This window comes from Fulmarus glacialis, unplaced genomic scaffold (assembly GCF_000690835.1).
Source record: "Fulmarus glacialis isolate BGI_N327 unplaced genomic scaffold, ASM69083v1 scaffold12604, whole genome shotgun sequence".
Taxonomy (NCBI): Eukaryota; Metazoa; Chordata; class Aves; order Procellariiformes; family Procellariidae; genus Fulmarus; species Fulmarus glacialis.
Window position 1 is genome coordinate 24552 of NW_009208742.1, and position 14118 is coordinate 38669.

Here is a 14118-nt window from a genome sequence, read left to right on the forward strand (position 1 = left end):
TGAGTGTACCGTGTCCTGGGTTGTTGTTACCAACTGTTCTCCTTACCTGTGCTGCAGGAACAGTTAGGATCAGTAAAGACAGCAGCCCACAATGACTGTTCCGGTGCAGGGACATATAGAACCCAGGGAACCCAGGTCACATTCCCTTCTTTCCACTGGTTAGTGCCAGGTGAGGAAGTTTTAACTTGAAGTCTCGGGTACGAATCCCAGTGGTAGGACGCAGCTCAGATGACAGGGTGGAAGTCCACCAGCGCAAGCAGCAGTCATTAGCTGCAGGGTGCTTTGGATGAACCTGTCTATCATACCATCTCTTAGATGTCCTGATAGTACCTTGCTGTTGCCTAATACTAATCCTTTGGGGGATTAGCACAGTTTCCTTCTTCGTCCTATGCCCTTCCACTGGGAAAGAAATCTCAGATGCTTTTCAAGCATTGCAATGCTTGAAATCAACCAGCAGCCTGTTTGATTTCCCAAAACGGGACCAGGCGCAGTGCTGCTGGTACAGACATCAGAGTCAAATCGGCTCTCACATTTGCAGAGGAGATGCCGATTCCTGTGCAGAGCTCAGTGCTTTGGCAGGGTTCCCCATCCTGTGGCAGAGGGAGTACAAAGGCAGGCTGAGGGGCTGCTGGCTCTTAGCTTTTTGCCTCGAAAGTCACACTTATTGTAGCTTATATGTAGCTTGTATGTAGCTTATATGTAGCTTGTATGTAGCTGTATGTAGCTGTAGCAACAGTTTCATTTCTCAAGCCTCAGTAGCTGACAGAACAAGCAAGAAACTACATAACAAGAGTGGAGTTTGGGAAAGTTAATATTAAAACATCCAGGAGGTCATAAAGTACAAACCAGTAAGCTCCATATTCTGACATCCTCAACAAGATCAAGGAATATGTCTCAGTAAGTACTTCTGTCTTTTCCTTCCAGAGCCCTGTGTTGTGTAAACGAACTGATGGATGAAGATGAGAAGGACAGGGCAAAGAGGTATGAAGGGATGCACAGAGCACTGAGAATGGAAGCTGTCTTGGGGGAGAATTGTAAATGCCGTGTTGACCGATGCTTGAAAAAGTACTTGGGACCGCTGATGTCAGAGGCAAAACCCCCATGCAGTTTACAGGCTGTGTATAGCGGACCGCAAATAGCATAATTAAGTCACCATTTTCAAGCTTCTCATAGTGTGTTTGACCACCCCTACAACGGGTTAATCAGCTGAGCGGTCCTTAAATTACGTTGTTGTGCCCTCGGATCTTGTGTTATCCCATGGCTATTTATTATCTTGATGCAGGACTCCTGACCTGTGATTTTACTGACACCATGCAGTGCTGCCCACCTGGGGTAGAGTTCCCCGTGAAACTTAGAGAGCAGTCCTGCTTTAGCACAGGTATGAGTTAGTCTCCCTTCAGAGAAGCATTTGGCTCAGTTCTAATTGTCGTCATCGTACACGAGTGCCAAAACAGAGATGGCTGTGAACGTAAATGCTGGATCTGAGAACCTCCAAATGCCAACCTGAATATGAATGGAAATGCTTTCTGCATACCACACTCGGTCTAGATCACAGGAAGCATGTATCATCATGAATACACTTGTAAAGAAAATTAATTACTACTGGAAGAGGTTGTATGAAAATAGGATTATCTCAGATATGAGCATTGGAAAGAACATTTTGGAAGAAACTGAATGGATTTGCTTTCTCTTTTATTGTTTTTAATGGAGGGGAAAACCCTAATAAAACATTCTTAAATTGTATTAATGCAAGCTGGAAACTTGTCTGTGGTTTCCGCAGCCAGACTCTTAACATTCCCAGTTTCATGTATCATGGTAGCAGATTTTCAAAACCAGATACAAGAGCATGTGCTTGACTTCACTCTGCAGTTGAGATGTCTCTGCACAGCATTGTCTATAAGCTACTTTTGCAAGTACAAATCAGGGAATAAGGAATCCTTTGCCTTTTGACCTTTATATGTGTGTGTGCTAACTGCAAAACAAAAGTTCATGAAAATAAGGTGGGCAAAACGTGAGCATGTAGATGCCAGGACTTCTCTTACTGGAGAAATTTTGCCCATAACACCTTCACCTTGTTATCACCACTCTTGAAACAATGGGAACTGCCGCTGAAATGTATGTACGGATACAGTCTCCCTTAAATGAATGTAAATCATATTTGTTACCTCCAGGCATTCCTTGCTGACGGTGAGCTCAGTCCTGCTGGAAGGCTCTAAGCACCAGCAAGGCGCTTGCGCCTGAGCCGAATTTTAAACAAATGAGCAGTCCCAGCAGAGTTTAGATTCTTGTATTTAAAGTGTTTTGCTGAGGCAGAGCCATTTACCTCTCCCTGGGTCGAGCTGTAGGTCCTTTATTTTACTTAGCAGCATTTATGTTTCTGTCACCCAGGGCATCACGCAACAAATCTGAAAAGAAGAGGAGAGACCAATTCAATGTCCTCATTAAAGAGCTTTGCACGATGCTGCAGGGCCACGGCCACCCTCTCAAGATGGACAAGTCCACAATACTGCAGAGGACCATCGACTTCTTACAGAAACAGAAAGGTACCGGAGGGCACGGGCCTGCTCCCGTTGAAGGCACTGGCTCTGTATCTGCCCAGCAGCCACTTTCCAGAAGCTTGAACAGAAAACTCTTTTTTCCAAGCATCTAAGGCCTCCAGAGAGGACATGAACCTAAGTGAGGGGCAGAATAAGGCATAGCAGTTGGCCTCAGGAAATGGGCTAGGTTTGAATACAGTGCTGACCAGTTTAACATAGATATACTTGAAAAGATGCAGTGCTGTGTGCTTTTTAATGTAGTGACATCGCTCCATTTCCCTCGCTGGCCTCCGCACCCCCCGGCAAGCTTTGTACACTCTCAAACAGAGCACGAGGGAGGAGGAGCTGAGGAACAGCACGCACTACAAAAGCCAGGGGAAAGGGGTTTCTGTGCCCTGTTCCCAGGTCTCCTGGGGTAGGACATGGCTGGGTGCAGCCTGTCCTGCTGCCTGGGCACTCCCGTGAGCCTTCCTGAAACATCTCCAGAGTCACGGACACCCTCTGCTTACGGTGATGCTCAGCTACTCTGAAATTAGCCCATTGACCTTAATATTTGAAGGATTTCTTCAGACCACCCAAAATGTCTCCTCTTCCTTTTCTTGATTTCTAATGCATTTGTATCGTGATGGCGTGGAATATGGCTGTTGCATACAAGAAGGCTTTGTGTGGAGAATGATCTGAGGATGATTCCTCTGAAAGCCTCTTAAAAGAAACCTAGTGTTACTTGAAAATGAAAAAAAATTCCAACTAGCATGAGTCATGTTGCTTTTTTGATGTTTTCTCTTTAAGAAATCACAGCACAGACAGAAGCCTGTGAGATTAGACAAGACTGGAAGCCTTCATTTCTTAGCAACGAGGAGTTCACCCAGTTGATGTTAGAGGTAAAAAGAAATTAAAGCTGCATAGATTAGTGAGAAGTAATCAGTTCAGTGGAGTAGTTCAGAGATATAGTTCCTTTTCACCTGTAGGTCCCAACGTTAATTATTTCTACTCTGCTGGCACATATAATCCAAACCTGACAGAGACCAATGTTGTGCTAAATGCTTTGCAGACACAGAATTAAAAATATGATTTCTTCCCCTTAAAGATAAACAGCTTTTCATTTAGGAATGAAGACCAATTTGGCCCAGATTTGGCCTGGTGAGAGAGGAAAAAAAGAATTTCCCTTCTCAGAAGAGCCGCTAGAGCTAGCAGTTTTAGCGAAAACTTGGAAGGACCTGAAAAAACCAGAGGAGCTCTCTTCCTCCCACGTCCCATTAGCCAGGCAGCATTTACTTTGCTGCCTTTGCTGCTGCTAGCTGTGCGGTGCTGTACTTGTGATGTGAGCTCTATCTTTTGCTTGGATTGCCTTTAAGTGCATTTGGGAGAACAGCTCTGAAGCTCTCACCTACGGACTGCCTAGCTGATTCTAGAAACACCCCATGAGCCTACGTTTTTTCCTTAAGGATGCTGCTTTGGCTCTGTGCTGCACGCTCCTCTGGCGAGGCTATCTCCTACCCTGCGTCGGCAGCTGTTGCTCTTTGCCCCACCAAAACAAGGGTGTATGCTGGGCTGAGCTGGGAGGTGCTGCAGTGTCTTAGTTATTCCTTTTCGTCAGGACGTCATGACTCACCTCCCTGGAAAAGTCTGTTCATTCATTCTGGGAATTTCTCTCACCAAACAAGCTAGTTTGTTCCAGCTGAATCAAAACAAATTCCCCCCTTAGAAGTGGCAGGGGAGAGAAAGCCCTTTAATAACCGTTGGCTTGCTGGACTATGTTAGACCGTTGACCTGTGTACTTAAAACCAGCGGTTTTTTCCAGAGAGGGCTTATTTTCAGCAAAGGCAGAGTATGAAGTGGGGAATAACTGGCTGTGGGGGAAGATGGTGAATGCTGCATCTTTGGCTCCCTGTAGCTAAGCTGCGGAGCAGCCTAACAGTGTCTTTAGAAGAGTTGGCTTTGTGCAGGGTGCTGACCAGAGGTTAAACCTCCCAGACCTTGGTAAGTGTTAGAAGAGAATAGGGACAGACACTGGGTCAATGATACGAGAAGATGTTGTGAAGAATAGGGAGAATACCCAAAGAGGAAAGCACATGCAGTGACTTAAAAGGGACAGAGAACTTTAACTCCAGGACAGAAACCTTTGTGAATAAGAAAGGGGAAGAAAACCAAACTTTAAAATTGTTCTGTCACTAGCCTAACAAATAAGTGCTTTAAGCAAAATAAATAAGGCTTTAGATCTTGTCCATATTGTCCATAAATTGCTAAAAATACAGCATTGTATAATTTTTCTGTCTCTGCTTATCCATCCATCTGTCCATCCATCCGTCCATCCATCTATCCACAATGCTGGGTTTGCCTTGATGATATCTAACATCTCCTTACGCACCAGATTGGTTAACTATTGTGTAATTCAGAACACATAATGAAGTGACTGAAGTCACCAGGATTGTGTGGGTGTAGAAATTTTAACCACCACTGTCTTGCTTCATGTTAAATAAATACTCACTGGGTGAAAAATACAAGTCAATTTAATATTAATGAGCAAATAAGCATATAAGAAGAATGTTGAATTAGACAGCATGTGTAATTTTTATTTTTCCGTATTGAACTATCATTTCCATAATTGATTTATGTTAGTTTTAGGCTGTTAGAAACATCACCAAAGAATAAATTAGCCTATTGTATCTTAAGTTGTTCCCTTGCATAATTCTTCTTGTTTTTTTCTTTTTGCCTGCCTTTTATCATTAGGCACTAGATGGCTTTCTCATTGCTCTTACCACTGATGGGATTATTATTTATGTATCTGATAGTGTCTCATCTCTGCTTGGACACTTACCGGTAAGTTCTGACAAGGCAATATGTTGAAAAATCATTCCCCTGCCTTAACGCAGCCCCTTCACTGCAGGGCTGGGACTTGGTTTTGTCCAACCAAAGAGGCAATTGACTGTGGGTAAGAGGGATAAACCAACAAACTCTCAGGGAGTTTCTCAAGCTCCTGTGAATAACAGATTCTCGGGGTCTGCGAGTTAGCTAAAAAAAAAAAAACCTGTGCAAAATCACTGTACTCGTAGCTCACTGCTTGGCAGCACGTCTGAGGGAGGGTCTGAGTGGTGTTTATCCCACCAGGTATATGGAAAATCTCATGCTTGTGAAATCTGTGCATGCTAAAGATCTTCTCAAATAATTTAAAGATGATTTCAGGACTGAATGTATGCTCTTGTAATATCATTGGTTTTTTCTACTTTGAGCCCATGGTCTTTAGTAACAAATATGTGGCCTCAGAGTTTTCTGGGAGAATTTCTAGACATCAGTTAGCTGTTGGGTACAGAAGTTTCTGCTGGCCCCTCAAAAACATTTTTTATTTTTATCTGGTGCCAAGCATGAGACACCAGTGACGCTATGTGAGGGCAAATTTGAGCACACAGTTAACCTGGCTGACTGTCCTGGTGTGCAAAGAAACAAATACATGCTGACATTTTGGTAGAACCCCTTTAGTCAGGATGTGTGGGTTTATCAGCACTGAAACACTTACAGGTCGAGCTGATTTTGCCAGATGTTCAGCCTAGAAGACTCGACAAATGGAGGATGTGAGGAGGAACTCTGCCACTTCTGTCTTGTGCTTCCAAAGGAAAATGTTTAAAATTTTCATTTTGATATGATATTTCTCATCGTGTTGTATTCCTGTGGTACCAGGGATTCTTCTCCAGCTTGCATCTGGCTGAACTGAAGGGCAACCTCTGGGACCCGTTCAACCTTTTGGAAATAGATAGCAATCCAGGGGTAAAATAACCTAAGGGTTTCTGCCCTAGATCCACCTGCAGATTGACTGGGCTTCCTTGTCTTAAGCATCCGCGCTAGACCGGCAGCGTCTGTGCTCTGCTGCGGGATGAAAAGGCGTGTGGTTGTGTCAGGCTGTACTTCTGAACATGACAAAGCATTCTTTTGTATCAGTCAGATTTGGTGGACCAAAATATATTAAACTTTCTGCCTGAGCGGGAGCAGAGCGAGGTGTACAAGCTCCTTTCTCCACATCTGCTCATGACAGATCCTGTTGCAGCTGATTTCCTAAACGGTAAGCTCTGCTCTTGTCTGTCGGTCGGGGAAATTTGCCAAAGGCAAACAGCTCCCAGGGGAGCCTGCACAGGGCTCTCCAGCTATTTAATTCTCCTGCCTGCCACTTCTGTTTTGCCACAGTTGGTATTTCTGGTTTTTAATGCAGCACATCATCTGATGTTCCTACATGCTACTACCTGGTCTTTGGTTTGGATAGTCTTTGTTTTACTGTCTGCTTTGTATCATAGGAGAGTGAAGTTGCCCTCATTAGATATTTTTCCATGCTGGACTAAGCCTGTGAAAGGAGTGAGGGGCTTGGGGGAAGGAAAAGGGTAGGAGAAATCCTAAAGAGTTTTGGCAGAGTCTTTGTTCCTTAGGAAACTTGCATGTCTCAGGACACCTGAGAAACCCTGCATGTAATTTAAGCAACAGCCTTCCTACCTGAACAGTCCATCCAGATCTCTTCTGCTGGCTTCTGTCCCGCCCCCAGAATACGTCCCCAGCACCAGAGCGGGCAGCAGCGTCTTCCTAACAGCCACGTTTCACCAAGCCTGTGTTGGGAGCCCCCTTTCCCGGTGGGTTTGCCGTGGCCGGGCAGTGCTAGCCTCCCCTCTCTGCTGCCCCGAAAGCACCAGTGGAAGCTGGGCAGCCCTTGTGCTGGTGCCCTGCCCTGGGGTTGGTGTCCTCTGGCTGAAGACCACATGGCCTAATCCATGGAGTTCAGACCTCGGGCAGAAAACTGAATAAGAGCTTGGCATGGTGCCTTCCACCGTTAATGGAAAGGGTTAGGGTGAGTTCAGTGCCCTTTGGATCTGGGTCCTACTGAGCAGTGCTGGAGCAGAGTACTGCAATATCACTTAACGCTTTGCATGAAATCATGCATCCACAAAGTCAGGGGAAAATACCGCTGACCCATATTGCCAGGGCTTCACGCCCAGCATAGCAGGGTGGCTATAAAGCCATGGGAGAAAGGGGGAGAATACATTTTCTTGAGCAGAACCAGCCGATCATTGCTCCTGGTAGTTATATATTTACTTACGGGTATCAAGAGCATCCCAGCAAGGCGTGCTCAGGTACCACAGCAGCAGGGTTGGTACAAACACCTGGATAGATTCGATACATGGAGTGTGCTAAAGTGCAGACTTCTAGTAACACTGTGTACGTCTCCCTCTCTTTCTCTCATTTCAGCGGAAAAACAAATAGAGTTTTGCTGCCATTTAGCAAGAGGCAGCTTAGATCCAAATGAACCCCTGATGTATGAATATGTGAAATTTGTAGTGGATTTTAAATATTTTACTCATGGTAAGTTACTGCTCCAGCCTACCTTTACCTCTCTACCTCTCTTTTTTAAATTGTGTGTTGATCTGTAGCCTCCTAAAGGCCTTGTTTCAGCTGAAAATGCCCTGTAATCGGCAGGGGTGGAATGAGCTGTGGATATGTTGGAGATATTTTTCATACAAAAGTGGTGGGCAGGCTGTTGGTCAGAAGAGTGCTCTCTTCTGCGTGCTGTGCTTAAAGAAGTGATACCAGACTGATCCTACCTCCATTTGACCCACTGCCAATCGTAAAGCAGCCTACTTATTCAAATAACCAGTAAAATATGCTATTCTGTTTCACTTGTGGCAATCAAATGACACTTTTTAAAGATTAAATAGTTTGAGAAACCTATAAAAACTTGAATCTTGCAAATGTTGAGCTGGAGAAAGGCTGACAAGGAGACTGTAGCTGCACACTGCGAGCTGCTCAGAGCTGTCTTATGCAGCTTCCCTGCAAGCCAGGGGCAGGTGGTTACAACTGTGTAACTTGGAGCCTAAAGGGTCATGCTTTAAATAACATCGGTGTGTATCAGTGTGGCATCGCCTCGTGGGTAGGAGGAGTTTGCTTGGGTTTCATCAGTCATTGTACGTGTCTTAACATGAAAAGAAAGCCCTCCTTCCTCTTCTTCTTAAATAAATTGTCTGGTTGTGTCTAGTGCCTACACCCTCCTGTAATGGCTTTGAGTCAGCTATTGCACGAGCTTTCAGGTCAGCCACGGAGGAGCAGATTTGCCTCGTAGCAACTGTTCGTCTTGTCACACCTCAGTTCTTAAAGGTGAGAGCTCTGCGACTGCATCTTCCCTTTCGTGCCGGTGCTCAGCGGCAGAGCTGCTGCCGGTACCAGGAGCTGTGTGCTCGGCTGTGTGGGGGGAGCTGGGCTGCAGCAGCCTCCCAAAGAGTATGTTCAGCATCACAGATTGTTTGTGCATGGGGTTGGTAAAAGAGAGAGGACACCACTGTGTTTGTGAGTGGGAGACGAAATAAGTGTGTATTTTGGAATGACGAGATATAAAGCGGGAGTTGCTTTTGGGAGGAGGCGGTCGTGTGATGGGTGTCTCAGAGCACCAACACAAGGGGACCAGCTAAAACATTTGAAAAGTTGCAGCCTTTAAAGAAATACATCCCACGCATCTTGAAACACCGTGAACACCATGTTTCATGGACTCTTTCTGCTGGTCTGTAAGTGTCTTGCAGCGATGACAGGGATAACGACCGTAGGTGCTTCTTGCTCAAGAGAGCATTAGCCAGCTCGGTTTGAGGCTGAAGCTGGTGCTGTCATCCATCTTCAGATACCAATATTTACAAAAAGCTGGGGAATTTGCCTACAGATTGTAAGATGAGGCCCTTGGACTATTTATCCCTGAAGTTCAGCCCAGGGTAAATTATTCAGCCACTTTTCATCAGTTCATGCATCTATAAAACAAGACTTATACATTCCTTAGAGGAAAATAAGTCAAGTGCTTTAAAAGCACTGTATTTTGCTAGGGTTTGTTATACCAAGAAGGTGCATCCTTTGTCTTGATAGAGGGCTCTTTTTGTCATTTCATAGAATTAAATGTCTGAATGTGCCAACTGTTTTGCAGGAGCTCTGCAATGTTGAAGAGCCGTGTGAAGAATTTACATCGAGGCATAGTTTGGAATGGAAGTTTTTATTCTTGGACCACAGGTAAGAGATTTGGTTTTAGTCACTGAAGAATAAACAAACTGTAGTTTAAAAATAGAAAACTTTGTGTAGCTATTGCCTGAGATCCCAAGTAGAATAACTCTCATTAATGCAACTGGGTAAGTGATAATACTCTGAACTTACTTATTAGGCATCCTTAAATGCTTTGCTCTTTTCCATATTTTAGGTAGGTAAGAAACCATATAAAATGGTGGGAAAATGTCTAGAAAAACGTCTAACTTCACCAAGATACTAGGTCATTGAAACTGAGCAGTGTGGGTCCTGTTCCCTGTATTGGTTTAGCTCCTCTGTTTTCCAGCTACAGTTTCCAGGAGTCCTTCTAAATCTTTTGCGATATCAATAAACTTTTGATTGTCACCTTGAGAAATGATGAAAATTATAAAAATAAAAGAAAAAGCTGTGGATTAGATTATTTAATCGCAGATTTGTTTTTGACAATGCCACACGGTGGGTTAGGATTCAGCTTGGTGAATGAAACAGACTGGAACCACTTTATTAAGCTGATTAATGTAGGATTCATTTTCTTCAAAAGAAGCTGGAGGTTTTTGTTCACTCTTTTACTTCTCTGTATTTGACATGTGTGCATAAGCACATTGCAAAATCCTACCCTTTCCATTATCCCTCCCTTTGCAAGCTGTGCAAAGGTAGTCATTACTAGAAATAGAAGACTAGTAAATAAGGATGTAGGGAAAAGGAGGAAAAAACCCTAAATATCATCTGCACATTTAGAGCAAGAAAGAGAGCAAATATAAATTAATAATAACTTGTATTTATATAGTATACAAGATGTGTACCTCACGCATCATCCCCTGGAGCGTGGAGGAACTGACCCTGCGACAGCCCTGTGGTTAATGCTGTGTGGTTTGGGACAGTCGGCTTATTTTTCATGTTGTCGAGATCTCGCTGGAGTGACTTTGTCAGCCTTTAATTGGCCTGTCCAATAATGCACATTTTCAGAATCAGGTGATTAATGTTAAGATTCGTAAAAGAGCCCTAAGCCCCTTATTTCACTGTCTGACGAAGAGAGCTGGTTTTCCAAAGGGCCGTGTCCCAGCAGCTCCTGTGAATAAGGCGAGCAGGAGCTGCTCTGAAACCTGTGAAAGAGTCTTTTGATGAATCTGGGTTATGACTCAGAGTGGAATCTCTCCGCGCCGGCTGCTTGCAGCCACTCCGGTCCCACTGATATCCCCAGTGAGGAAACCATTGTTACTGAGTGTAAATTAAGCCGATGCAGATGCTGAGGCGGAGTTTGTGACAGCCCTGGATGTGAGCGGCGAGCCCAGACCCAAGAATGAGTTGAGGATCGTGTGGGTTGTCTCATTTAATCACCGATTCAAACCTCTCTCTGGTACAGTCCGCGGGACGCTGTGAAATGTTATTGGGTATTTTGCTGTTTCTTGCTTATTTGCGTCAACTCATGCCACCAGACGCTGTGTGCTGTCGGTAGGGGCAGAGGGTACCCAGCACGAGTTGGAATCAGGACCTTTGCTGTCATGACGACAACATAAATTGGAGTAAAGGCAGATAATGCAGAAAGCACTCCATAGATCTGGGTAAACATTAGAAAACTAGGAAAAAATCTGTATTCTGGGTCTACATGTAAATATGTGTAGAGGAAGAAAACCTATCAACTTTGATAATGATCTGTTTCTCTTCTGCACTGTGGTCCTCTCCTTATTTTCCCTTCATTTATTAAAAGGCTGCACTGGAAAGGCTCTCTGAAGACTGTGCATGTCTATTGGCACAGCAAGTTGCAGGCCTCGAGGCTGGAACTTAAGCTAACAAGACACTTTTAAATTGTTCCACAAGCAAGGCAGCTCCTTGTCAAATAACAGATGAGGAGCATTTTGTGGTTGCTTTCTCATTTAAAGAATTCTGGCGAAAGTCGGGAAAGCGTAATACTTTCCTGATCAGCTTAAATGTTTATCTGATGTGCATCTGAAAGGCATTATTGTCTTGAATATAAGCATGTCGTTAAAGATAGGAGAGACACTGGCGCGTTCTGCCAAAGAGACAGCGAGGAAGGACTCTTTAATAAATACACATATTATCATCATTAACAGAAATCTGGGTCACATGAGGAAAAGGAACACGGTGCTCTATGAAAAGCTATTTGAATACATAAAGCTGTATTGTGGGGGAGACCACTGCGTTTCAAGAGATTGGCCATCAGAGAGTGTGGAGGACTGGCCCTGCCAGCCAACCCCTTGTGCTGGGACTCGGGAGCTCCTGCTGAGACCTTGATCTCCCGGGGCTGCCGTTGAGCCGATCCCCGGCTGTGCTTCCTTTTCCCCTGTTTCCCATTTGGTGCCAGACTGCCCGCAGCTGTGGGGAAGAGGGAGGTTATAGACCTGTCTGGGCTCTCTTTACTTGAATGATCTATGCCCACCATGTCTCTCAGGAGTACAAATGTGGAGCTGGGTGGCTCAGCCAGGACGGGAGAACTTCCCACATTAATATCCAGAAAACTCAGGATCGATCCATCCGAACCCAAATGTACTTACACTGAAATAATTTTTTGCTCATATTCTTGGCCGCTTTATGGCATTCACCTTGCTTAAGAGGGTCACTCGACACAGCAAGAGAAGGGCAGCAGGAGAGGCACGCTTGATAGGCGGTGACGCCTTCAGACTGCCCCGGTTTTGAATCATTAACCGTTTCGCTAACACACCGCCGCCTTATTCCTGAGGAACGTGCTGAACTTGGCAGGTGAGCCTCATGCTATCAGCACATCCAGCAGCCAAAACAAATAGGTGGAGCCAAATGAGCACAAGTCCTTCCTCACCAAGTAAGTGCGGTGCTTGAATTGGTGCAAGCAGGAGTGTACTTGAGCGGTAGGGGACAGAAGGTGGCATGCGGATGTAGGGAGCAGAGGCAAAAATAGTGGGTTTCTCCTCACATTTCAGTGTTGTTTCATAATCATAAGCTAGCAGGCTCCGGTGAAGCATAAGCTCAGTGTTGTTAGGACACCTGCTTTAAAAAAATCTCGTATTTTGCCTAGAAAATGGAAATCTAGAATTGACAGCAGAATAGTCAGGTAAGTCATTGCAATGTGCCCATCTAAATACTTCCTTCATTCCTTCTCTACCTGCCAGAGAAATAACAGTCCCTAAAATCAGCCCCATGCCTATTCTTATCTTTACTACCAGCATAGAAACATTTTTTGCTGGTTATAATTTCCTAAGCTTTTCCATGGGAACAATTACTTTTTCTTTTACCCAAGCTGGCCCTGACACACATTGCAGCTTCCCACTTACTCTTTCTTCTACAGTTACTACCCAGATGACATTTACATCCAACCTACTGGATAATTTTACTCGAGCTCCAAGTTATTATGCACACGAACAGCCATAGCGTTTCTCAAGCTGCGTGTCTCAAGTGTGCTTAATGAATTGAGTCACTTGCATACGTACATGCCTTTCTCTACACCCACATAATGAATAGGCTATGAAACAGTAAACACACACCTTTTCATTTTCTCAATTTTTACGTCTCCCTCGCTGTTTTTTTTTTTTTGCTTGTATATGAAAATTCATCGTTGTGTATATGAAAATCCACTCCTGATTTCCCTGCCAAGTGAACGTACGGGATGGTTTTGGTCGCTAGTATCGCAGCGTATCTGCCAGGATGTCAAAGTGTCAGGTTTTGTGCTCACTCCCTGCCCTTTGCTTCCCTTCTAGGGCTCCGCCTATTATAGGATATTTACCCTTTGAGGTTCTGGGAACGTCAGGGTATGATTACTACCACGCAGATGACCTGGAGCTTCTTGCTAGGTGCCATGAACACTGTAAGTTCCTCTCCCTCTGCAGCTGTGCCTGTCTTTGATCTCGTTTGTCACTCGTGCAAAACCTTCCATTGTCGTCGCAAAAGGAATCTTTATCTGGGGCACGAGGGAATCCTCTCTTCCCATGACAGGCTGCCATAGCTGACACTTACCTGGGAGGTAATTCCCAGACAGAACTCACTCAGATCAGGAACTCTTTGTGCAGGTTTCCCAAATTGGCAGATACCCTGTTTGAGCACAAGTTGTCTGAGAGTGAAATGAAATTAATAGATGGGAAGTCAGAACTTTACACCCTCTGCCCCCAGTTTGGGAGGGCAGCCCCAAACCCTGGGATTTTTGTTGATTGTCACAGTTCATGGGGTTTTGCTGTTCCCCCGGGCTCCGGAGTCAGCCAGGAGGCTCAGCTCACCAAAATGCCTTCTGAAAGCAGCATGTGGATCACCTGCCTGTGCTATTAGATGTTGTGAACCTGACTTAACTATTAGTAAAATGCTTCTGGAGATTCAGGCTCTTTTTTAAATATAAAAGTACCGAATACAGATTCCCTGTGGGTGAAGATGGCTCGTTTTTGGTTGACCAGAAAGTAAAGCAGAAAAGCAGAAAAGTCTAGTTCAGGCTGATATGTGAACACCCGAGAATGTCCGTGAAGTTGTGCAAGGTGGAATACTGTGCCTTGCAAGAGCCCAGGAGGAGCCGGGTCAGAAGAAGCACTTAGCCCAAGTACTGCGGCATGCAGCCCGCTGCTGAAGGACCATGTCCTGC

The 14118-nt window shown here is 44.8% G+C and overlaps 1 protein-coding gene across 1 annotated transcript in view; it reads left to right on the forward strand.

Annotated features, from left to right (window-relative positions):
- Positions 1–949: 949 nt before the first annotated feature.
- Positions 950–14118, forward strand: part of LOC104075927 (neuronal PAS domain-containing protein 2-like) — a gene marked incomplete at its 3' end in the record, with an annotated part of 26616 nt that continues 13447 nt past the window's right edge. Inside the window, exons 1-9 of the mRNA XM_009576596.1 lie at positions 950–981; positions 2389–2543; positions 3327–3418; positions 5268–5357; positions 6471–6591; positions 7761–7874; positions 8545–8663; positions 9472–9554; positions 13253–13359. Coding sequence (XP_009574891.1) covers positions 950–981; positions 2389–2543; positions 3327–3418; positions 5268–5357; positions 6471–6591; positions 7761–7874; positions 8545–8663; positions 9472–9554; positions 13253–13359 — 913 coding nt within the window. The remainder of the gene's footprint in view (positions 982–2388; positions 2544–3326; positions 3419–5267; positions 5358–6470; positions 6592–7760; positions 7875–8544; positions 8664–9471; positions 9555–13252; positions 13360–14118) is intronic.